The following is a 23,549-nucleotide window of genomic DNA, read 5'->3' on the forward strand; positions in this document are numbered from 1 at the left end:
TTTACTCTTACAATTATGAACATGTTTCTATTCGTTAGAGAAATATCTATAACTACTCTTTTGTTTATCTCCCTTGCGCATTAATTTGGCGTTTCTCTCTCTTTTATTCGCTCACGTCTCATCCGAACCTACCGACGACATTTCTTTTCTTTTTTTTGGAAATAACCGACGACATTTCTGGGGATCAAGGAATACGCACTTCCTTTCTTAAAAGAAAAAAAATATAAAAGAAAAAATCCTAAAATAAGAATAATACAAAGGAAAAAGTGTGTATGATTTTAAATATCATAAAATTATGTTATTTTAAGTGATAAAAAAAGATAGATAATCCTAAAAAAATTGAGGGAGAAAAATTTTAAAAATATAAATCCCACTTCTTGTAAAAGTGAAAGGACATGGTTATTTAAAATAAAACCTTTTTCCCTAATATAAATATATTATTTTTGGAAAAAACATCTATCCTTTTAAAAGATATAAACTTACATCATTTTAGATTCTAACCGTTGATTTTCGTCCATCAACGGTTATAATCTATTGGGTCAAACTTAATGGGCCAAATTTATTATTAATTAATTTAATAATTTTGATCCAATAAATTGTAACTGTTGATGGATGGAAATCAACGGTTATGATCTAAAATGATATAAGCATATATCCTTTAAAATGACAGATGTTATTCTCATTATTTTTTCATATTTGTATATTTTTCACAAGTAACCTCTTTTTTCAAAAAATGTAAATAAAAAAAAATCTTAAAGCGGTTAACTATTTTAGCGTAAGGATAAAGTTTCAGGCTTTCCTGTGAGGGAGAGTGACTATTTTGCCACGCTTGGCAAAAAAATTTACCAGACTGCCACGCCAACAGTAAATCTTGCCAAAATGTCATGCGGCATATTTCGCTACACTGTGTAGTGAAATATGTTTGAATATAATTCGCTACACAGTGTAGCGGAATATACTATGTCAGGCTGCACAGTCAGAAAAAAATGACACGTGTCAAGTAGGCAGAAATTCGCTACACTGTATAGCGAATTATGCTTGAATTCTGCCTGCTTGACACGTGTCATTTTTGCTGACTATGCAGCCTGACATGACATATTTCGCTGCACTGTGTAGCGAATTATATACAAACATATTTCGCTACACAGTGTAACGAAATATGTCGCGTGATATTTTGGCAAAATTTACTGTTGACATTGTCAGGTCAAAATGGTCACTGTTCCTTCATGCGAAGGTATGGTATCTGGAAAGAGACAAAAGGCGAATATGCCGTTTTTGGTTTATTGGGATTTTCGAAAACTGAGAACAATCCAAATGTTAGTTACGAACTTGCGATGATTGGTGACTAAACCTGGGAGTATCCATAAAATATGCTGGTTTTGAAAGTTCACATGGGAGGAAAATAAAAAAAGTGTAATGTTTATTATAACCCTATTACACAGACATAAACATATGGGATATGGTAAAATTAATTGATAATAATATTAATTATAATCTTAATTGATTATTACAATATTCTATCCCTAAAAATATGTGAGATCCATATTTTTTTTCTCTTCTTTTCACATGAATCCTTTTACAAATTACATTATGTATTCCTAGGAGAACATAAAACATAGTGTAACTTAATATTTCCCGGAAGTACATAGTATAGTTTATAAGAGTTTATAAATAAAAAGTTTATAAATATAACCCTCCCCTTCAACATCAACAACATCAACAACACCTTTATCCCAAATTAATTGGGGTCGGTGGTAGATGAACCCACATGAAAGATACAAAACGGTTAAAAAAATAAAAATAAAAAAAACAAAAAAAAAACAAATAAAATAAAAAAAAAACAAATAAAATAAAAATATAAAATAAGATAAAATAAAATAACAATATATGTATATATAAATAAATAAAAGTAAAAAAGAAAGGGACAAGAAGAAGTGGGGGAAATGAAGGGGAAAAGGACTAAAAAGGGACCATCTGGAACATAGGAATAACAGCGGGTCTAACCCTCCACCATACTTATAGCTTTTCTCCATTCCGTTCTAAGACATACTGTCCGCCAATTTATATCCCACTCCATTAAATCTTGTTTTACTACTTTCCCCCAAGTAAGCTTCGGTCTACCTCTGCCTCTTTTTGTGTTGAGCTCTTGGTAACAAACTTCTGTTCTTACAGGAGCATCCATGGGTCTTCTCATCACGTGCCCAAACCACCTCAATCTATGCTCTCTCATCTTCTCGGCTACCGGTACTACTCCGACCTTTCGTCGAATATCTTCATTATTTAACCCTCCCCTTAAAGAAATAAATTTATTTCTTGCAACATAATTATTAAACCAATAGAAAAAAAACACACTAAGCACCCATCATTATTCAAAACCTGTTTTTTTTTTCTCTCTCCATTTTTCTTTTTCAGCAATTGATCTAGATGAGAAATTGTGTGCAACAATGTTTTTCTTTATAATGGAAAATCCTTTTAAATTCATCTTTGTAAGCAAAAAATATATGAAATCAGATGATTTGATTCTCCATTTCAAAAAATGCTTGATCTAAAAATATTGCAAGATTTAAAAGGTTAGGCTGTACAATTTACACTCCATGCCCACATTCTACGTTCACATAATATTTATAAAAATATTCTGAAAATATTTTAGATAGTAATCATAATAATAAAGTGTACTTATTTAATAATATATAAGTACATCAGATGTCTTGTTACAAGATATTTGCTAATCATTTTTAATTATGTACTATTAGAAGTATATAATTATAATATTAAAATTATTAAATAATTGCATGAATGAACAACACCATTTCTGCAATATGTTTCTTATATTTTCGATAAAAGAATATTAATCATATAACGATGAATTGAAAGTGATAATTTTGTAATTATTTATTTTAATTTTTGATTTTTTTTGTTACTATTAATTCACTTTTGTATAATTAAGATTATCTGATATGATATGGTCATATTAAATAATATATTAGATGTTCCATTTAATAATAATAAACAAATGAAAATTGTAAAAAAAAAAAAATAAAATAAAAAATCGTGAAGCTCGTCGTGTAGCCAAATGTCAGTTAGTGAGTGGGCGAGCATCACGGATTTTGTGTCGACTCCAAGGAGAATCCGTGATTGGGTTATGGGACCCACCATCGAATAGAAAAAGCCTCTACTACGTGGCACGCTCGCCGCGTCTCATGGAATTTCAAACTGCTTCTTTTGCCAACAAACAACTGTATCTATCTCCTCTCTTCTTTTTATTCTTCTCCCTCTTCACATTAAGTGTGGACTCGCTCCCTCACTCACTCGCTCACTCGCTCATTCACTCGCGTCTCTAACTCAGTGCTCTTCTTTACCCTTGCCTCCATGGATCCTACTCGAGCTTTTGTCAAGAGTGTCAGGCGTGTTGTCGTCAAGGTCTCTCAACTTAATCATGTCACGACCACGTGCATTCTCGTTCTATTTTGATTGAGGCCGTTCCTCTTTTTTTTCCTTTTTTTATTTTTATTTTTTCAATGAAATTTGTTTCGTTTAGAGAAAACGAAGAAAATCAACGTTGTTCCATGTTTTCGATGATGTCATGTGTGGATGGAAAGGACAGTTGTAAGCTTTGTAATCGACTTTTAGTGTATTATTTGTTTGATGATAACTTTTTTTCTAACATAGATGAATTAGGAAAACGAGATCTTGAGGAAATTGTCACTTTTATTGAATGAGTGAAGCATTAGATGTTTACTATAGCTATCAAAATGGTTTTCTGTAACATATTTTATTTCTGTACTACTTTGTATGTTGTTAGTATCTCATCATTGACACTATTTTGTTGTTAATCGTTCTGCAATTAATCGTTTATTTATTTTCTCATATTTGAAGGTTGGAACAGCTGTGGTTACTCGAAGTGATGGAAGATTAGCGTTGGGAAGACTTGGAGCTCTCTGCGAGCAGGTAAAGTATTTTTCTCTGTGTAAACAGAATAGCATTACATTACTTATATAAGAATCTTGATAACATCCATTCACATAAACCAAACTTGTATCTGAATAGCATAGAAAAACCATAGCAGCTCCGAATCCAGTAAAATACCCAAATCTTTTATTCAATTTCTTTTTTTTAATTTACAAATAAAAATAAAGAACTTTATAAATTAAGGAAGATGGTGAATAGGTGGAGCAGCTCTAATGAAATCCTTGTCCTGCTTTGCTCTTCTGCTATTTTGAATGGCTTCTGGACTTACAAAATTTACATGTGTTTGATATTTCTTCACTGGTCACGTAATTTTTGTGGTAACTGAAAGCTATCTTTAACGCAGCTTAAAGAACTAAATACTAAGGGATATGAGGTTATATTGGTGACTTCAGGCGCAGTTGGTCTTGGCCGGCAAAGACTAAGATACCGCAGATTGGCCAATAGCAGGTTGCTGTAACTTCTCTTTTGTTATATTAACTAATCATTTTTTTATTGAAATACATCAAACTTTTCAGCTAATAACTTGTTCATACTTTCATTCTATCAATTTGTAAGAATTGGTAAAAGTTAAGTAGTATGTGATGTTCTAAAAAAAAAATGAGTTTTCGTGCTATATAAAACAAAAAAAAAAGTAAAAAAATTCAGTCTGAATTATTTATTTGTGTTTTTGTTTTAAACAGGACAAAAATGTTGTGTTGCATTGCTAAAAGCGTTGTGTTTCAAAAAGTAATTCAAGTTTCATCGCTAAAGCCAAGCATAATTCCTTTTGTAATTTTGTTCTTTTCGAATTATTTAATTAGGACTAGAGCAGTATTGGATTGAGGGATTTTGTGCAAACTTTTGCATGTTTTTATCAATATGAAGTAGAGTTTAAGAGACAAAGGAAGAAAATGATGAGCCTGAAATAAAGTGTTTACCTGTTATGCAGCTTTTCGGATCTTCAAAAGCCACAAGGCGAATTTGATGGCAAAGCATGTGCAGCCGTTGGGCAGAGTAGTCTCATGGCTCTCTATGATATCATGTTTAGTCAGGTGCACACAAAATTTTGTTGCAAATTCAACAAGTCTTGAATCTTATGTATGTGTGTTTTGCCTGAATACATTAACAGGAGTTTTATTAATCTAATTGTTTCCTCTATATTGATGTTGATATGTCATTTTTCTGATGCAGCTTGATGTGACTTCATCCCAACTTCTTGTGAATGATGGGTTTTTTAGGGATACAGCTTTCAGAAAACAACTGTCGGACACTGTGAACTCTTTATTAGATTTAAGGGTTATCCCCATTTTCAATGAAAATGATGCTGTTAGTACTAGGAAGGCACCATATGAGGTATGCTGCTTTTCCTTAAACTATTTCATTTGAATTAACCATATATTTATTTAGTTACTTTTTTCCATGATGCCTTTGATTGCTCTCTACTCCTAATTACGAACTTGATTTTCCGGGTTTAGTGACATTTAATTACCTTTTATTGCAAGCACTGTCTGCAGGATTCTTCTGGTATCTTCTGGGATAATGACAGTTTGGCTGGTCTATTGGCTCTGGAACTTAAAGCAGACCTTCTTGTTTTGTTGAGTGATGTTGAGGGCCTATATAGTGGCCCTCCGTCGGACCCAAAATCAAGGCTAATTCACACATATGTGAAAGAAAAACATCAAAAAGAAATTACTTTTGGAGACAAGTCAAGATTGGGAAGAGGGGGCATGACTGCTAAAGTTAATGCTGCTGTTTGTGCTGCTTATGCTGGCACACCTGTGATCATTACTAGGTACCTTCCATTTTGTGCCGAGCATTCACTGATGCAGGAAAATATTGACACTGAAAGTAACTATTTGTGTGTCACTTTCAGATCCAACATATCCAAAGAGAAATTGTTTTAATTAATTAATTTTTGTTTTGACTATTAGAGGCAGTAGTGATTCCCTGTCATAAAATAATGGACAAAGCATCAGGAATAAAATGGAATGAATGGGATTCTCGTATGAACTGGTTTGTAAATTTCTTGGTTGTGAAACTGCATACATCATTTTAAGCTGGTTATGGATATCCATGATCAGTTGACCTGAACATGCAATGTAGATGTTCCTCTAACATCATGTTCATTATACAGGAACGATTATTCCATTCAATGCTCATTTCCCTTGTTTTGTTATTTATTTATTTTTATTTTTTATTTATTTTTTATTTTTTTTTAAATTCCATTATTACTCTGTACTTCAAGTGATGAAAATAAGTCCATCATTTCCTTTATTTTGAATTTATGAAAATTACATGCTTGTATTTTATAATTACATGCATACTGCATAGTATGGAGCCTTGCATTTTTGCTGACTTCAAATTGTTTTTCAACATCTTTTGAAGTGGCTATGCTACAGACAACATCATACGAGTGCTTCAAGGAGAAAGAATTGGTACTGTCTTTCACAAAGATGCTAATTTATGGGCCAACATAAAGGAAGTGAGTGCACATGAACTGGCAGTTGCAGCACGTGATAGTTCTAGACGACTTCAGGTTAGAATGTGAACAGCAAGGAGGTCTAGTTTCATGGATTTCTTTAAGTGGTGATTAAGTTATACTAATTTCTTCCGGTTTCAGGTCCTAAATTCTGAAGAAAGGAGGAAAATATTGCTGGAAGTGGCTGATGCATTGGAGAAAAATGAAAACATGATAAGGCTTGAGAATGGAGCTGATGTTGCTGATGCAGAGGAGGCTGGATATGAGAAATCACTGATATCACGTTTAACCCTGAAACCTGAGAAGGCAAGAACTTAATTGGTTACTTACACTTGAAAGAAAGAGTGAATATTATTGCTATTGTGTAGAATACAAACAAAAGGTCACAATATATAGAAGCCTAATGGGCTTAAAGGAATAAACCCAAATACTAAAAAGGAAAGGAAAAGGAAACAAATAATTGCAATATCAACTAGTGATAATTCTAATATTTACAATACTTCTCCTCAAGCTAAAGAATAGATATTTATCATTACTAGCTTGTTAGTAAGTTTTTGAAACCTATCAGTAGATATTTAGCTTGTTAGCTTGTCAAGACATCAGCCAGTTGACGACCAGAAGGAATATATGGAGTAGTGATCAGTCCACAGTCTAGTTTCTCACCTTGAGATCATCAAGAATGATTTTCAGCCATAATATTCACAGATACCTTAAGCCATGGCTCGAGGTTCTGCCTCTGCATTTGACGTAGCAACCATATTTTGCTATTTACTTCTCCATGTTACTAGATTTCCATAGAGAAACATACAATAGCCCGAGGTGAACCGTCAGTCAGTCACGGATCCAACATAATTGGCGTCTGTATAAACATCCAAGGACAAGTTTCCTCCTCTCTAGAATAATAGTCCTCTTCCTGGTATGCCTTTTAGATAATGGAGAATCATGTTCACTGCTTGCAGGTGTTTTTCCCTTGGATCATGCATGAATTGGCTAAAATTACTAACTGCATAAGCTAGATCAGGTCTAGTATGAGCCACATATATCTTCCCACCATTTGTTGATATTGTTCTTTGCCAACTGGAGGGCTCTCATTTTCACTTTCTAGTTTGTGATTCTATTCAATCGGAGTACTGGAAGGTTTAAATCCAAGTTTTTCTCCTTCTTTAAGGAGATCAAGAACATACTTTCGTTAACGAATAAAGATCCCTTGCTTCGAATGGGGAACCTCTACCCCAGGAAAATATCTATGTTTTCCAAGATGTTTAACTTCAAATTCAACAGTCAGTCTTTCTTGCAGAGTATATTTCTTACCTATATCATCCCTTGTTATAATAATGTCATCAAAATAAACTAGAAGGATAGTGAGCTTACCTTGCTGAGAATGTTTGAAGAAAAGTATGTGATCTCCTTGACTTTGCTTGTATCCTAATGAAATCATAACCTTGGTAAATCTTCCAAATCAAGCATGTGGGGATTTCTTCAAGCCATGCAACGCTTTTCTTAATCTGCAACTTTATTATCTCCATTATAGAGTCAAATCCTGGTGGAATCTCCATGTAAATCTCTTCTAATTTTCCATTGAGGAAGACATTTTTCACATCAAATTTTTTCAAATCCCAATTAAAGTGAGCAGTAAGGGACAATAAAACTCTTACAGTATTTATTTTGGCCACTGGAGCAAATGTTTCTTTGTAATCAAAGTCATAGGTTTGTATGTACTCTATTGGCTACTAACCGAGCCTTATCCCTCTCAAGAGACCCGTCAGAATTATATTTCAGAGTATACACCCATTTGTACCCTGCTGCCTTTTTTCTGTTTAGCCTGTCAACGACTTCCCATGTATTATTCTTCTCCAAAGCATTCATCTTGTCACGCATGGTTTGAACCCAATTATCATCCTTTAATGTTTAATGCACTGATGCCGGGATTGAAATGAAGTAAAGTGTTGTAATAAAACTTCTATGCTGCATAGAAAGATTCTTAGAGGAGAGAAAATAAGAGACAGGATGTTGGATACAAGACCATTTCCTTTTCATTATAGCAATGGGTAATATCATGCTCAGCAATATAAGAAGTAATGTATTCAGTACTTACCAGCGATTCAGGTGATTGTAGTTACTGATGGGGTAATGTGGGTTGTTTCTTCCTTTGGTATAGTAGTTCGAGTGTCCCAGCTTTTCGTACTTCCTGTCGATCGATAGGAGGCATATCACATAAGGTATCAGATGAACTCTCAGCCTCATTAACTAAGTCTTCCTTTTCATTATCATATAGTGTAGCTACTGGGTAAGAGGTGTAGGCGTAGGTAATGGAAAGGGAGACTCCGACTCGAAGAAATCAGATGAAGCTTCTATATTGTTCTCCCCCTGAAGTTGAGGGTCTACGTGAGATTCATGGAAGCTAACATCTATAGAGGCAAAGTACTTATGACTTGGAGGATGGTAGCATTTGTATCCTTTCTTGTTGGAAACATAACCAAGAAAGACACACTTAAGGGCTCTAGGCTTTGATTTACTCCGATGTTGTTTATGGATATGGATGAAGGCAACACACCTAAACACGTGGGGCTAAAGACTCTGCATAATTAGAACAAAAGAAAAAAAGTAGGTCATAATATGAACAGGACTTACATGGTCAAGGAATCGGAAAGGTAAGCGGTTGATCAAATAGGTTGTAGTTAATATGGCTTCTCCCCAGCAAGAGCTGGGTATAGATGTTTGAAATAGTAATGCTCTGGTGACTTCAAGCAGATGGAGATTTTTTCTTTCATCAACCCCATTCTGTTAAGGGGTATTCACACATGTGAGTTCATGAACTATACCTTTGTCTTTAATGAACTGGGAAAGACGGTGATTGACATATTCTATACCATTATCTGATTTCAAGCGTTTGATACTTTTACCAAACTGTGTCTCAATCATATAATAAAATTGGATAAACAACTTTGTTACCTTTGCCTTGTCTTTCATCAAGAATATTCATGTTATCTAAGTATAATCATCAATGAAAGAAACAAACCACTTAGCACCAGAAACATTAGGGACTTTGGAAGGCCCCTAAATATCAGAATGAATAATAGCAAAAGATTCAACAATTTTTATTTCACTAGAAGGAAGAAACTCACAAATATCAAAATGAAAAGACCCAACAGACTATGACATAAATAAAGACGGAAACATAGACTTAAGCAAACTAAAAGGAGGATGCCCGAAACACTTATGATGAAGCCAAATAAGAGAATCTGAAGTAGACTGATAAGTCATCAATATCTGATCCTTTGTACCTTATGCAGCATATTCTGGAACCAAATAATACAACCTACCTTACTTCTTAGCAACTCCAATCGTCTTCCCCGTGGTGAGATCCTGAAAAGCACAATGAGTAGAAAAAAGGGTTACGGTGCAATTCAAATCTGTAATAAGCTTATGGATAGAAAGGAGGTTGGTAGAAAGGTTGCGAACATTAAGAGCATTCTTGAAACACAAGGAGGGTTGAATTTGAATGTTACCAAAACCTACAACTGACGTGTGTGATCCATTAGCTACAACTATAGTACGGATACCAATAGTAGGATCATAAGAGAGAAATGAGTTAGTGCAACAAGTCATATGATCAGTAGCACCAGAATCCACAATTCGTGAGATTTTGAAATTAATGCAAGAAGTAATAAGAGATTGAGCGCTTGTGTTCTTACTAGTCATAGCCAAAGCACCAGTACTAGAGGGCTTACTGAGAGATTCAAACACGGACCTAAGCCGTTCCAATTCCTCCGACGAATAATAGTAACTCACCAGGCATTTGCGGACTCATTCACAGAAGGGATGTCTGAGGAGATTAAAAACTTTAGAAAGAGAAGGTAATTTTTCCTTACCAAGAATTTGAACCCGAATAGAGTCATACTCTGAGTTGAGTTCACAAAGAAAATCAAAGATCGTTTCCTTTCAACTAAGGCGGCCAGGGTGGTGCATCCTTGCTACACTCCATTGTCAAACTCTGGTATTGATCAAGCTCACTCCACAATCCATTCATAATATCATAATATTCTCTTACAGAAAAAGAGCCCTACATGGTAGAAAAAATCCTATTCCTCATATCATATCAGGTGGTGGCATCTTTCTTCGTTGAGTAAGTCTGCCTAAAAGCGACCCAGATCTCAAGAGCAGTACGTAAGAACATGCAATGTTGACTAACTTCAGGAGGCATAGAGTTTATAGCCATGTCATAATAAGAGATTATTCATCATCCCAATCAACAAATTTTGGACCAATTTTGGCAGGGACAGGTCTTTCAAGATGAGAAATCTTATGACGTCCTTTGAGGATCGTTCGAACAAGCTGGGAGCATTGCAAATAATTTTTTCCATTAAGACGACAATTTTGTTGGAGTTCGGGAAGATCATTTGGACAAAGAGGAGCCATGGGGTGTGTAACAGGTTGTGGTTGATCGGTTGTAGTGCTCTCAATGTCCGATATAGTGCTTAAAGGTCAAAAAAGAACCATTAGACACAAATAAACAACACAAAATGAGCGGGTAAGTACCGTAGAAGCCTCTGAACGTCCCAAACAGTAACAAGTATGTCAGATCTGATCGAAGGAGACTTGAGTGGCTAAAAAAAATTCAATTTTTATGACGAGATCAAAGACCCACTACTGGAAAAGTGTCTGATCAAGCAGGTAAGGACAAATTTGGAGCTGGGAAGTCAAGACAATTACAATCGAGGTGGTCTGAGGCAGAACGACGGCTAAATGCGCCGTCACACGCTGGGAAAGTGGTGAAGCGTGAGTCCCACGCGCAAAGAGTCTAGGCCGCGCATGAGGGCTTCGGCAGCAGTGGGCTTTTGTGCAAGGGTGGTTCCCGGTGGTGTGAGCTATTCTGTGGGTAGTCAGAGGTCAAAAGCTGCCGAAAAAGTGGTCGGCCAGAATCTGAATAGTTGTTGGAGACTTTTACATGCAATCGGAGAAGCGTGAGGTCTTCTTCTGATCGTGAAATTATCGTAGATCAGTAGATCAGGAAATTTTGAGATAAAAGGTGGTCTTCTCGGGCCAAAGAGGTTCCTGAAAATTTTTCCTGTGGCGGCTAGGTGCCAGAGATTGTCAGAAAGGGAGTCTGCTCTCAAAGCTGCAAATGCGGAAGCTAAGAGGGCTCCTAGATCGAGAGCTCTGTTACCAACTTGAAAGAAAGAGTGAATATTATTGCGATTGTTTAAAATACAAACACTATAGAAGCTTAATAGGCTTAAAGGAATAAACCCAAATACTAAAAAAGACAGGAATCCTAAGAAGAAAAGGAAACAAATAATTACAATATCAACTAGAGATAATTCTAATATTTACAACACTTATTGAAATGAAAAATTGAAAGATAACTTGCCCTGCTTTTTGTTGTTGTCACTGTCCAAATAACATTGACTTGTCACTTTCCAAAGCAGGTTTTGTGAAGTTTTCTCTTTAATTGAGCATGTTTTAGTCTGACCTTGTTTTTTGTATTTTCAGATCTCTAGTCTTGCAAAGTCTGTTCGCATGCTGGCGGACATGGAAGAACCCATTGGTCAGATTTTAAAGAGAACTGAGGTCGAAACCCCCTATACAATTATGTCATTAATTAGTTAATAAGTAGCACGTGAAATAGGTTGTGACATTGTAATATTCAACTTTAAATGTTTAAATTTTTTAATTATTCTAATATTTGCCTTTTGCAATTATTCAATAACAAATTCTGGAAAGTGAATAATGTTATGAAAACTTGCTTCCTACTGTTCAACACAATTTAGACAGTTCTGATTACTGCTCTTTGTGTCCAGCTAGCAGATAAACTCATCCTGGAGAAAATATCATGTCCTTTGGGTGTCCTCCTGGTTATATTTGAGTCTCGACCTGATGCTCTTGTTCAGGTTAAGATAAGAAACCTACTTGTAATTCTTAATTATCAATCCTGCAACCTGAATAAAAATGTTAAAGATATGACCATGATTAAAAATTCTGCATCTAGTATACTGAGTCTAGCGTTACTGATCAAGTAATTTGTGAAAATTTGTTTCGTAATATTGAAGATTGATCTTTAAGATATTTGTTTAAATGGACTAATAGATAGCTGCATTGGCAATTCGAAGTGGAAATGGTTTACTACTTAAAGGAGGAAAGGAAGCCAAACGATCAAACGCAGTCTTACACAAGGTTTGTCTATTTATTTTATAGCAGGCTGTTGTTTTACCTGATTAATCCGAATCAGAATTGTACGCTGTCATAATTTTAGTTTATAAACATGTTTTCATCTTTAATATTTCTTCATTATTGTAGGTGATTACTGCAGTTATTCCAGATACAGTTGGTGACAAACTTATTGGGCTTGTGACTTCAAGAGAAGAAATTCCAGATTTGCTCAAGGTGGAAACAAGTAAAATTTCTGTCATTTATTTGTCTGAGATGATTTTCAACTAATTATACTCTGCCACAGCTTGATGATGTAATAGATCTTGTGGTCCCCAGAGGCAGTAATAAGCTTGTTTCTCAAATCAAGGATTCAACAAAGATTCCTGTTCTTGGTCATGCTGGTAATACATACATATAAGTTTCCTATTTGTGGTTACAATTACAAACTAGGATTCTATTACAGTGTTATTTTTTGCAGATGGAATATGTCATGTATATGTTGACAAATCAGCTAATATGGATATGGCAAAGCAGATTGTTAGGGATGCAAAGATTGATTATCCTGCAGCCTGCAATGCAATGGTAATTACAGTTTACATCCCCTGAAATGCCCCCACTGTTATATGTGCATCAATATCCATATCTCCTTTTGGGTTTTCCTAATTTGCGATTCATGATGTAAATTGAATCTGTCGACTGTGCTCATTACAATATTGTGTTTTGATGTTCTTAGGAAACCCTTCTTGTACACAAGGATCTGTCAAGAAATGGAGGACTTGATGAACTTGTTGCTGAACTCCAAGAAGAAGGTTTTGACCTTAGTTGCAAATGATTTATAATGAACAAAACTTGCATTCTGATTCGAAATTTTATTTTATTTTTTTTAAATCTTTCTTAGCTTCTCTTTTAATAACATTTACATAATTAATTTTTTTTTTGCTGTATTAGTTTTTGTAGAATATTCTAGATTATCATTTATTACTTCCTTGCTATTTGTTCTCTTATTTATTAATGTCTCTTGTTATTGTAAATAAGCCTCTTAGTTTACTGTTGCTATTTATTAGCATTGTTCTTTGTACTCAATATAAATAGGACCTATTGGGTCTCTCAATGTAATCAATCAATAGTGTTATACAGAAAAACACTTTTTCTTTTCATCATGGTATCAAGAGCTGGTTCAAATCCAGTCTCTTCCCTGTTCTGACTTCCCTTCCATTCTTTTTTTCGTTTTTTGCCTCTGTCAAGGCCAGAACCCTCACCTAGACACCTCCAACCACAAAACCAAGGCCACCATTAGGTCCAGAACAAAATTCCGAGCCAGCCAACACAAGACCCGTCGCCGGAGACCCAGCCAAGCGCCGCCACGCGCCACCAACATCCTTCAGCTTCGCCGGCGCGTGTGGTCCACGCGCCGCCCTCCCATCATTTTTTTCCGGCGGGTCATACCCCGTTCTAATCGTCTGGCTTCCCTCTTCCTGTTTTGAGGGTCAAAATCATATTTGGAGGAATTTTGTTTTCTGGGTATTGTTGTTAGGAAGCCATGGACACTGAAACTGTTGAAAATTCATCTGGTGTTTCGACAGGAACCTCACCCCTTCCCATTTCTTCGTCTTCTGGAGACAACCCAGCAATGCAGATCACCAATCACCGTTTAAACGGTAGAAACTATGTGCAATGGTGTCAATCTGTTAAGTTGTTTATCCAGGCCAAAGGGAAGATGGGGTATCTGGATGGAAAAAAGGTTCAACCAGCAGAACATGAACCTGGCTATGATGCTTGGGTGACTGAAAATGCTTTGGTCATGACATGGCTGACTAATTCTATGGAACCGGATATCAGTCAAACTTATTTATTCCTTGATACGGCTCAAGAAATTTGGGAAGCTGTTAAAGAATACTACTCTGACCTGGGCAATGCCTCTCAGGCTTTTGAACTCAACACCAAGGTGAAAGATTTACGCCAAGGAGGGATGACTGTTACTGAATACTTCCTTGCTCTAAAAACATTGTGGCAAGAGTTGGATCTTTATGATAAAGCAGACCTTCAAGGTTTAGACGCTAATGCAATATTCAAAAATTATATAGAGAAAAGGCGTCTCTATGATTTTCTTGCTGGCCTTAATTCTGATCTGGATGATGTTCGTGGAAGAATTTTGGGGCAAAACCCATTACCTTCCATTGCCACTGCCTTTTCTGAGGTACGAAGGGAAGAGCTTCGCCAAAAGGTAATGTTGGGTGATAAGGACTCTAAGTCCTCTGATGGGTCAGCCCTTATAACAAAGAAAACTGCTCGTCCTTCTGGGGACTCAAAACGTTCTGACCGTTGGTGTTCTCATTGCAATAAGGGTGGTCACACCCGTGAAAAATGTTGGGAAATTCATGGCAAACCACCAAACTGGAAACCAAAAGGACAGAACAAGAATCGTGCTAATCAAGTATCTTCTGAAGATAAGGGGGAGGGGTCTCATGTCCCTTCAAACCCCGATGGTGTTCTCCTCTCTAAGGCCCAGTATGAGCAATTTCAAAAATTGATGTCTCAACCTGCCGAGGCAACTAGTCATGTTGCTCAAAAAGGTATGGCATTCCATGTTGAACGTAGTAATCGTTGGATCCTTGATTCAGGAGCCTCTGATCACATGACAGGTAATGCAACCTTATTTTCCTCCTATACCCCTTACTATCACCCATCACGAATAAGAACAGCTGATGGAAATTTCTCCACTATTGCGGGCAAGGGATCCATTAAACTTTCTGAACATATTATTTTGAACTCAGTCCTTCATGTTCCCTCCCTTACTTGTAACCTCATCTCTATTAGCAAATTTACTGCTGAGTTGCATTGTGTTGCTAAGTTTTCTGCAAATGCTTGTATCTTTCAGGAGCAGGACTCGGGGATGATGATTGGCAGTGCTAGAGAGGAAGAAGGGCTATACTATTTGGAGGAGGATCTTTGTGAAAGGAGGATTTTTTCAAACCACTCTCTATGTTTATCAGATGATTGTAATGATGTTTTGTTATGGCATCGTAGGTTAGGGCACCCAAATTTTGTTTATCTTCAGAAGTTATTCCCTAACTTATTTATCAATAAAAAGCCAAGTTCCTTTCTTTGTGATATTTGTCAGCTTGCAAAACATTCTCGTGTCACTTATTCTCCTAAGAAATATCATGAATCTTCTCCCTTTACATTGATTCATAGTGATATTTGGGGACCTGCTCGTGAAAAAAATGTCTCGGGTGCTCGTTGGTTTATTACTTTCATTGATGATCATTCTAGGGTATGTTGGGTATATCTCTTAAAAGATAAGTCTGATGCGGCATCCACTTTTAAAAATTTTCATGCTATGATTCAAACTCAATTCCAGACTCCTATCAAAATTTTGCGAACAGACAATGGCACTGAATATTTTAATTATGTTCTTGGAGATTACTTAAACCAGCATGGAATTATTCATCAAAGTTCTTTTCCTAACACCCCTCAACAAAATGGGGTGGCTGAAAGGAAAAATAGACATCTAATTGAAGTTGCTCGAGCTCTCTTATTCACGATGCATGTCCCTAAATATCTGTGGGGGGAAGCCATCTTGACAGCTTCTTATCTCATTAATCGAATGCCTTCTCGGGTACTAAATTTTCATTCTCCTTTATCCTGCCTTACTAAATCTTTTTCTTCTTTCTGTGCTCTTTCTCTTCCTCCAAAAATATTTGGCTGTGTGGTCTTTGTACATATTCCTCCACATCAAAGGTCCAAACTTGACCCTAAATCTATTAGATGTGTCTTCATAGGATATTCCCCTAATCAAAAAGGCTATAAGTGTTGCTCACCTTCTCTCCGTAAGGTCATTGTTTCCATGGATGTTACCTTTTATGAGACACGATCCTTTTTTCCCCCGACTTCTCTTCAGGGGGAGTCTACTGGTATGGATGAAGATAAGCCTGGGAAACCAAATGAAGCTGCTGTCTTACCTTGGCCTTTGGAAACAGGGAGAGTTATTGGGAAGGAAACAGGGGGAGCAACTATACCTGAGTCTAATGATCCTCCCAGTCCTTGTGATCCTCCTGGTAAATGGGGAAAATTCTACAGCAGGCGCAAAACACATCAAGAGACTCTAGACTGCCAGGATCCTAACTCGAGTCCTTGCTCTAGCAACCCACTTGAATGCACTAGCACAGCCAACATTGATATGCCCATCGCCCTTCGGAAAGGTACTAGATCTTGCACTGCTCATCCTATTTCCCATTATATCTCATATGAGAAGTTATCTCCAGGTTTTCGTGCTTTCAACACTATGTTAGATAGTACCAGGATACCCAAAAATATCCAAGAAGCACTTGATGACCCAAAATGGAGGAACGCCGTATTAGAAGAAATGGATGCACTTATAAAAAATGGAACATGGGAGTTTGTGACATTACCTAAAGGAAAGAAAACTGTTGGTTTCAAGTGGGTGTTCACAATAAAATTTAATGCAGATAACAGCATCAACAGGTATAAGGCCAGATTAGTTGCTAAGGGATTTACTCAGACTCATGGGATTGATTATCAGGAGACATTTGCTCCTGTTGCCAAGCTTAACACTATCCGCGTTCTGCTATCTCTTGCCGCCAACCTTGATTGGCCATTGCAACAGTTAGATGTCAAGAATGCCTTCTTGAATGGTGATCTACATGAGGAAGTTTACATGGATCCACCTCCTGGTTTTGAAAAAGGGGATGGTTCTGTGTGCAAGTTGCAGAAGTCTCTCTATGGACTTAAACAATCTCCCAGAGAATGGTTTGGGAAATTTACTCAAGCTGTTAAGGGAAGAGGGTTCACCCAAGCTCAGACTGATCACACTTTATTCTTTAAACACTCTGACAAAGGTAGAATTGTTATCCTCATTGTTTATGTTGATGACATAATTGTCACTGGTAATGATACCGAGGAGATAGCCTCTTTAAAAAAATGTTTAGCTGATCAGTTTGAACTAAAAGATCTTGGATCTCTCAAATACTTCCTTGGCATGGAAGTTGCTCGAAGTAAGGAAGGAATTTCCTTAACTCAGAAAAAATACATTCTAGACCTGTTGCAAGAAACAGGTATGCTTGGGTGCAAGCCAGCAGAGACTCCAATTGAAGCTAATATCAAGATGGGAGTTGAGGACGGGGAGGATGTTGATAAGGAGCAGTACCAGAGACTAGTGGGGAAATTAATCTATTTGTCTCACACTCGTCCTGATATTGCTTTTGCTGTGAGCATGGTTAGCCAATTCATGCATTCTCCTAAGGAAAAACACCTTAGTGCTGTTTATAGAATTCTCAAGTACCTCAAAAACACCCCTGGTCGAGGAATTCTCTTTAAAAAGGGGAACAAAAGGATGGTTGAAGTTTATACAGATGCAGACTGGGCTGGCTCTGCAATGGACCGAAGATCTACTTCAGGATATTGTACTTATGTCTGGGGAAACCTTGTGACCTGGAGAAGTAAGAAACAAACTGTTGTTGCAAGAAGCAGTGCAGAAGCGGAATTTCGGGCTTTAGCCCATGGTATTTGTGAAGGAATTTGGTTAAGAAGGCTTCTGGAAGAGTTGAAGATCTCTTATTCCCTACCTATCAGATTATATTGTGATAATAAAGCTGCTATCAGCATTGCTCAAAATCCTGTCCATCATGACAGAACAAAACATGTGGAAGTCGATCGTCACTTTATCAAAGAAAAATTAGAAGACGGTAGTGTATGCTTGTCATATATACCTACCAAGGAACAAACGACAGATATTCTCACCAAAGGTTTACTTAAGCCGACCTTTGAGGATTTGATCAGCAAGTTGGGAATGATCAATATATATCTCCCAACTTGAGGGGGAGTGTAGAATATTCTAGATTATCATTTATTACTTCCTTGCTATTTGTTCCCTTATTTATTAATGTCTCTTGTTATTGTAAATAAGCCTCTTAGTTTACTGTTGCTATTTATTAGCATTGTTCTTTGTACTCAATATAAATAGGACCTATTGGGTCTCTCAATGTAATCAATCAATAGTGTTATACAGAAAAACACTTTTTCTTTTCATCAGTTTTATACTTTTATATCATACGATGTTTATTTTTCTTCTTTATACTTAGGGATTTATGAATATCATGTTTGTTAAGAGTGTTAGTGTTAATAGTGTAGAAGTCCCACATTGAGTGTGTCTCTTTGTATTCTTCAATTGGTTTGCTATATAATAGCACCAATGTTGTGTAGTTTAAACAAGGATTACTATCATTTCCTCTTGTATCTATGATATTCAACATGGTATCTAGAGCCTAACAAGAGGAATCTTAATCCGTTTAACTTAGTTCTATTTTCCATAATTTCAATATGGTTATAGAGAGATATCACCCTCCTTGAGGGATTCCCGTTGCTATTTCTTTTTTGGGTTTTTCTTAGTATGCTCTGTGACTGCAGCTTAGACTGATCTGTCACATCAGAAAAGAATAATCCTTGGGAAGTTGTTGGGTTGACCACCGTTGTCGTTGACCGCGTCGTCCACCGTTGACAGCCGTCTCCGGCGACTTTTCCGGTGACTTTTCTGATGACTTTCTGGCGACTTTTTCGGCGATCCACCACTGTCTCCGACGACTTTTCCGACGACCCACCGCTGTCTCCGGCGAATTTTCCGATTCTGCGAAGCTTTGTTTTTCTTTAATCTTCTTTCTTCCCAAGATTGAGTATTTATACTATTCATCATCCATCTTGAGGGGGAGCAGTGTCCAAATTCCTGACGTTGTCTCCGCTGATGTTAATTCCGACACCGAAGTTCCTCTTGAGGGGGAGCACTGTCCATGTTGCTGATGGTCATTCCAGCACAATTGTCTTTGCCGATGATCATTCCGGCATCTTCCATGTTGATGTTCATTTCGACGCCATTTTTAGCACATTGTTGATTTTTGGTTTCTCATTTAGGAGATTTATTTTGATGTTATGTTACTTGGTCTTTCTTGTAATAAACTTGTAACATAGTCAAGGGGAAACCACGGCTGCTCACCAACTGTTAAATGAAATGTCTAAGAGGGATCTTGATGCTGATGTCCTGGTCAGCTCAGTTGTCTTTGCCGATGATAATTCCGGCACCATCCATGCTCTGATGTCCATTTCAGCACTGTCTCTTTATCAGCTCTTCAGACTGATGGTCATTCCAGTTGATTTGTTGTACTTAGTCATTTCATTTCGTTGATGTAGCATTGTTGTTTTTGGTTCCTAATGGGAATATTATTTATGTATCAAGCTTGTAGCATATGATCTATATGCTACAGCTTGAGGGGGAGTGTTAAGAGTGTTAGTGTTAATAGTGTAGAAGTCCCACATTGAGTGTGTCTCTTTGTATTCTTCAATTGGTTTGCTACATAATAGCACCAATGTTGTGTAGTTTAATACAACAAGGATTACTATCATTTCCTCTTGTATCTATGAGATTTAACAATGTTGTATGAGGGAGTTATGTCATGTTATAGAGACCCCACGTGAGATTTTCTACAACATGACACAAACTCATGATATTCATAAATCCCACTTACTTAATCCGATTTTTTCCCGTGTTAAAAACTAGCAAGTGTCCCATTTATTGCAATTTTTAAGTATTGTTGGATAATACGTATTGATAATGTTGCTCCTATACGTATTGTTAGAAAGTGATCATTTTGTTCTGACTTTTGAGGGTATCAGTTTCAGAGTTTATGAAACTGAAAATTATTTTCTTTCTATTTATTTTAGGGGTATATGGTCAAATGGAGTAGTCTTTTTTTTCTTAATGATTACTTGGACGTGGTTGGTCTAAACCATGCTGTCAAACTGGGAAAGGATAACATAGCTGCTGTATATCAATCTACATGCAGGTGTTAAACTGTATGGTGGACCAAGAACCAGTGCCTTATTAAACATTGCTGAAACAAGCTCTTTCCATCATGAGTATAGCTCACTGGCTTGTACGGTTGAAATTGTAGATGATGTTTTTGCTGCCATTGACCACATACATCAACATGGAAGGCAAGTTTGGGTTCCTCTGCAAAATCTACATTTTGATTCTCTGTTTCATAAACATTATTATGCTGAAAGTCTATTTCTTTGTTTCCTGTTTCTGCAGTGCTCATACTGAATGCGTTGTTACAGAAGACTCTGAAGTTGCTGAGGCTTTCTTAAGTCAAGTTGACAGGTAAGTCTGTAATTTTTATTTCTTTTTCCGGCAACCCTGTTTGATCTGCTGCTGCCAGTGCCAAGTGCCAACATATTCTAATGTAGCATGATGAAATGGTAGTTTACTTCAAATACTGCTGTAATTTGTCAGAACTAGTAATTTCTTCACTTTCCAAAGTTTGAATACACTATTATTGATATTGGATATTAAATTTGTCCCGACATCTAATTTTTTTCTTAAGTTCCATCTATGTATCCTGATAAAAATTTAGTTGTCCCATCATTGAATTTAAAAAAGGATTCAGAAGATATTACATGCAACGATCAACTAGCTGTGTGTATTTGGACTTCAACGAAGAAAACTTCGTAACTGACTGCATAATTCTAAATTTATTTAACCAAAGGTGGGGTGGAAGAGATTCACCTTTTTTTCCCTCTAAACTGGGCACTTCACTTTTGAGGATCATGATGCATTTTTCTTCACCCTTATCTCCACCACTCTATTTCTACCTTCACATACGAATAACTTCTTCAAAATCTTCAATTTTGTCTCTAACATGCATTGGGAACACTTATTATATCTCATTTGAACCTAATCCTTTAACATTAAATGATATTCATTCTTCCTGACTTGATGTTGCTGACCATGGAATATGCAATTTTTCTTGATGTACAAACAGTGCTGCTGTATTCCTCAATGCAAGTACAAGGTTTTGTGATGGAGCACGCTTTGGCCTTGGTGCAGAGGTAGTGCTCTTTCCAGAGAGCACATTGAAATAATAGCAGTATGGTTATTTATATTTTCTCAACTGTTCTTGGTTTTATTAATTGTTAATCAGGTTGGAATAAGCACAAGCCGAATTCATGCCAGAGGTCCCGTAGGAGTTGAGGGGTTATTAACGAATAGATGGTATGGAATTCTGCAATGTCTCTTGTGCTTCCTTTTATTAAAAGAAAATACAACATCAACTGATCAAACATTTACAATTGTTGATGAATTTGCAAACAATTGTGCTTGAACCTTTTCTTTTTCTTTTTCTTTTTTCGAAAAAATATATGTATTGTTTTCAGCTTTTCGATCCAGATATAGTGAAGGCCAAATGGCTCCCAAGAGAACTTTTTCTAATGTGTGTTATGTTTTGTGTTATTTTTACTTTCTCAATCATGTACACTTTTTTAGAAATATTTTTTAAAACGCTGTACGCTTTCAATACCATGTCTTCATTCATTTCTCTCTCTCTCTCTCTCTCTCTCTCTCTCTCTCTCTCTCTCTCTCTCTCTCTCTCTCTATATATATATATATATATATATATATATATTAAGCTAGGCTAAATCAAACACTATAATGCAGGATATTGAGAGGGAGTGGGCAGGTGGTAGATGGGGATCGAGGGGTCACTTATACTTTCAAGGAAATGGCAATAAAGCCATGACTATGCAGCCAGGGATTAGTTTAAGTTTACTATGGATAATTGTGGTTCACCTCATCAGACCAGCAGCTTTTTTCTGTTCTATTTTTCTTATACAGAAACTGCTGTGATGCTGGCACTGTATAATCTTAACTGCCATTTACCCCTTTCCAGATTTTTTTTTCTTACCTGGAGCATGTTCAGGGGGAAGAAAATAACTCTATTAATTATATTATTTAGCTATGTACTTCGTTGTTCTTTAATAAAGTACTGTTTAAGACAGTGAAAAATAGAAATATATATTGACTCTTGTCATCTGAAGCATTACATCCTTGTGAAGTTGAATAATTATACATTAGTTATTCTTCTACATAATCTAACTTGTATTATCAATAATCATGAACGTGACCCTGAAAGCAAATGGTGTCACTTAAGGGTTCTAACTTCAAAGTTGAGACTGCGTTTATCTGGTTTATACTATCTTGTCAATATTAAAAATGAACACTCATATTGTCATTGAATTATATTATTATGAGATAGGTTATTCTATTTTTTTTTTCATGCCTATCATCTTTAATATAGTTAGATCAGAATTTCAATTAATATTTATTATTTCTCTATCTTTTTAAGATTTTGATCTAATAGTATTGGAGAGTGGTAAGTAAGATATATATGAGAAAAAGATAGATAGAATAACTTATCTCTATTATTAGGGTAGAGATTGCATTTAATTACTGTATATGTATTGATAAACATTGTCATTAAGAACTCGATTACAGGTAATGCAAGCTTGACTTTTACTGAGAAAAATAGAAAAGTTATTGTCTACCCAAAAAGAAAAAATAAATAAATAGAAACTCGATTACATTATGCCCTGTATAAGACAACTAAACTGCATATGCAGACCTCGGCATACTTTCGAGCATGGGTGTGTAGTCCTCGCATTTTACGTCATGGCTTCATGACTTTCAAACTCAGTAGTCCTCGCTTTCAGTAAGTTTTTTTTTTTTTCTCACAGAAACGTTGAGTGGCTTAAGATTCTTGTGATATAAATCTTTTATCTTTTATTTGAGGATTTCTTTCCGCCAAGATATTGAGTTAACTCGTGAATATGGACCAGCAATTAATCATTTTTTTTTTTAGCTACTCACAATTTTATTTTATTTTATTTTTACTTATTGAGCTATCTATCTCCTGTCTTTCCAATTGCTGGCTTGCATTCTTTGTTATTAGCAACTATGAGTGGAGTTACTGGTTGCTTGAACTTCTGAGTTCAGCTGATTTTAGACCTGCAAAAGCTAACTGTATCACTCTGTTTATGCTCCCCCCCAAATGGATGATGAATGCCACGAACATGACGTATGCAATAAATTCAAGCCAAATGCTACGGTGGTGATAAGATTCACACGGTT

At 36.2% G+C, this 23,549-nt stretch overlaps 1 protein-coding gene across 3 annotated transcripts; it reads left to right on the forward strand.

Moving 5' to 3' along the window:
• The first annotated feature begins 3,233 nt into the window (after positions 1 to 3,233).
• Positions 3,234 to 22,452, forward strand: LOC133309319 (delta-1-pyrroline-5-carboxylate synthase-like). 3 transcript variants are annotated; one of them, XM_061510081.1, is made up of 20 exons: positions 3,234 to 3,420; positions 3,877 to 3,948; positions 4,313 to 4,416; positions 4,898 to 5,000; positions 5,140 to 5,301; positions 5,451 to 5,740; positions 6,334 to 6,484; positions 6,569 to 6,733; positions 11,921 to 11,998; positions 12,229 to 12,318; positions 12,515 to 12,601; positions 12,725 to 12,811; positions 12,882 to 12,978; positions 13,056 to 13,159; positions 13,311 to 13,386; positions 20,431 to 20,581; positions 20,679 to 20,747; positions 21,409 to 21,475; positions 21,568 to 21,638; positions 22,080 to 22,452. In XM_061510081.1, the coding sequence occupies exons 1-20, from the start codon at positions 3,370 to 3,372 to the stop codon at positions 22,159 to 22,161; spliced, it is 2,157 nt and encodes a 718-aa protein (XP_061366065.1). In that variant the 5' UTR covers positions 3,234 to 3,369; the 3' UTR covers positions 22,162 to 22,452. The 3 variants fall into 3 exon arrangements, with proteins under 3 accessions (XP_061366065.1, XP_061366066.1, XP_061366067.1); XM_061510082.1 differs by having other exon boundaries at positions 3,235 to 3,420; positions 5,463 to 5,740; positions 22,080 to 22,451; XM_061510083.1 differs by having other exon boundaries at positions 3,290 to 3,420; positions 3,877 to 3,915; positions 4,298 to 4,416; positions 5,463 to 5,740.
• The last annotated feature ends 1,097 nt before the right edge of the window (positions 22,453 to 23,549 follow it).

This window comes from Gastrolobium bilobum, unplaced genomic scaffold (genome assembly GCF_033153095.1).
Source record: "Gastrolobium bilobum isolate Gb01-03AN ecotype WA unplaced genomic scaffold, APGP_CSIRO_Gbil_v1 utg21399, whole genome shotgun sequence".
Lineage (NCBI taxonomy): Eukaryota > Viridiplantae > Streptophyta > Magnoliopsida > Fabales > Fabaceae > Gastrolobium > Gastrolobium bilobum.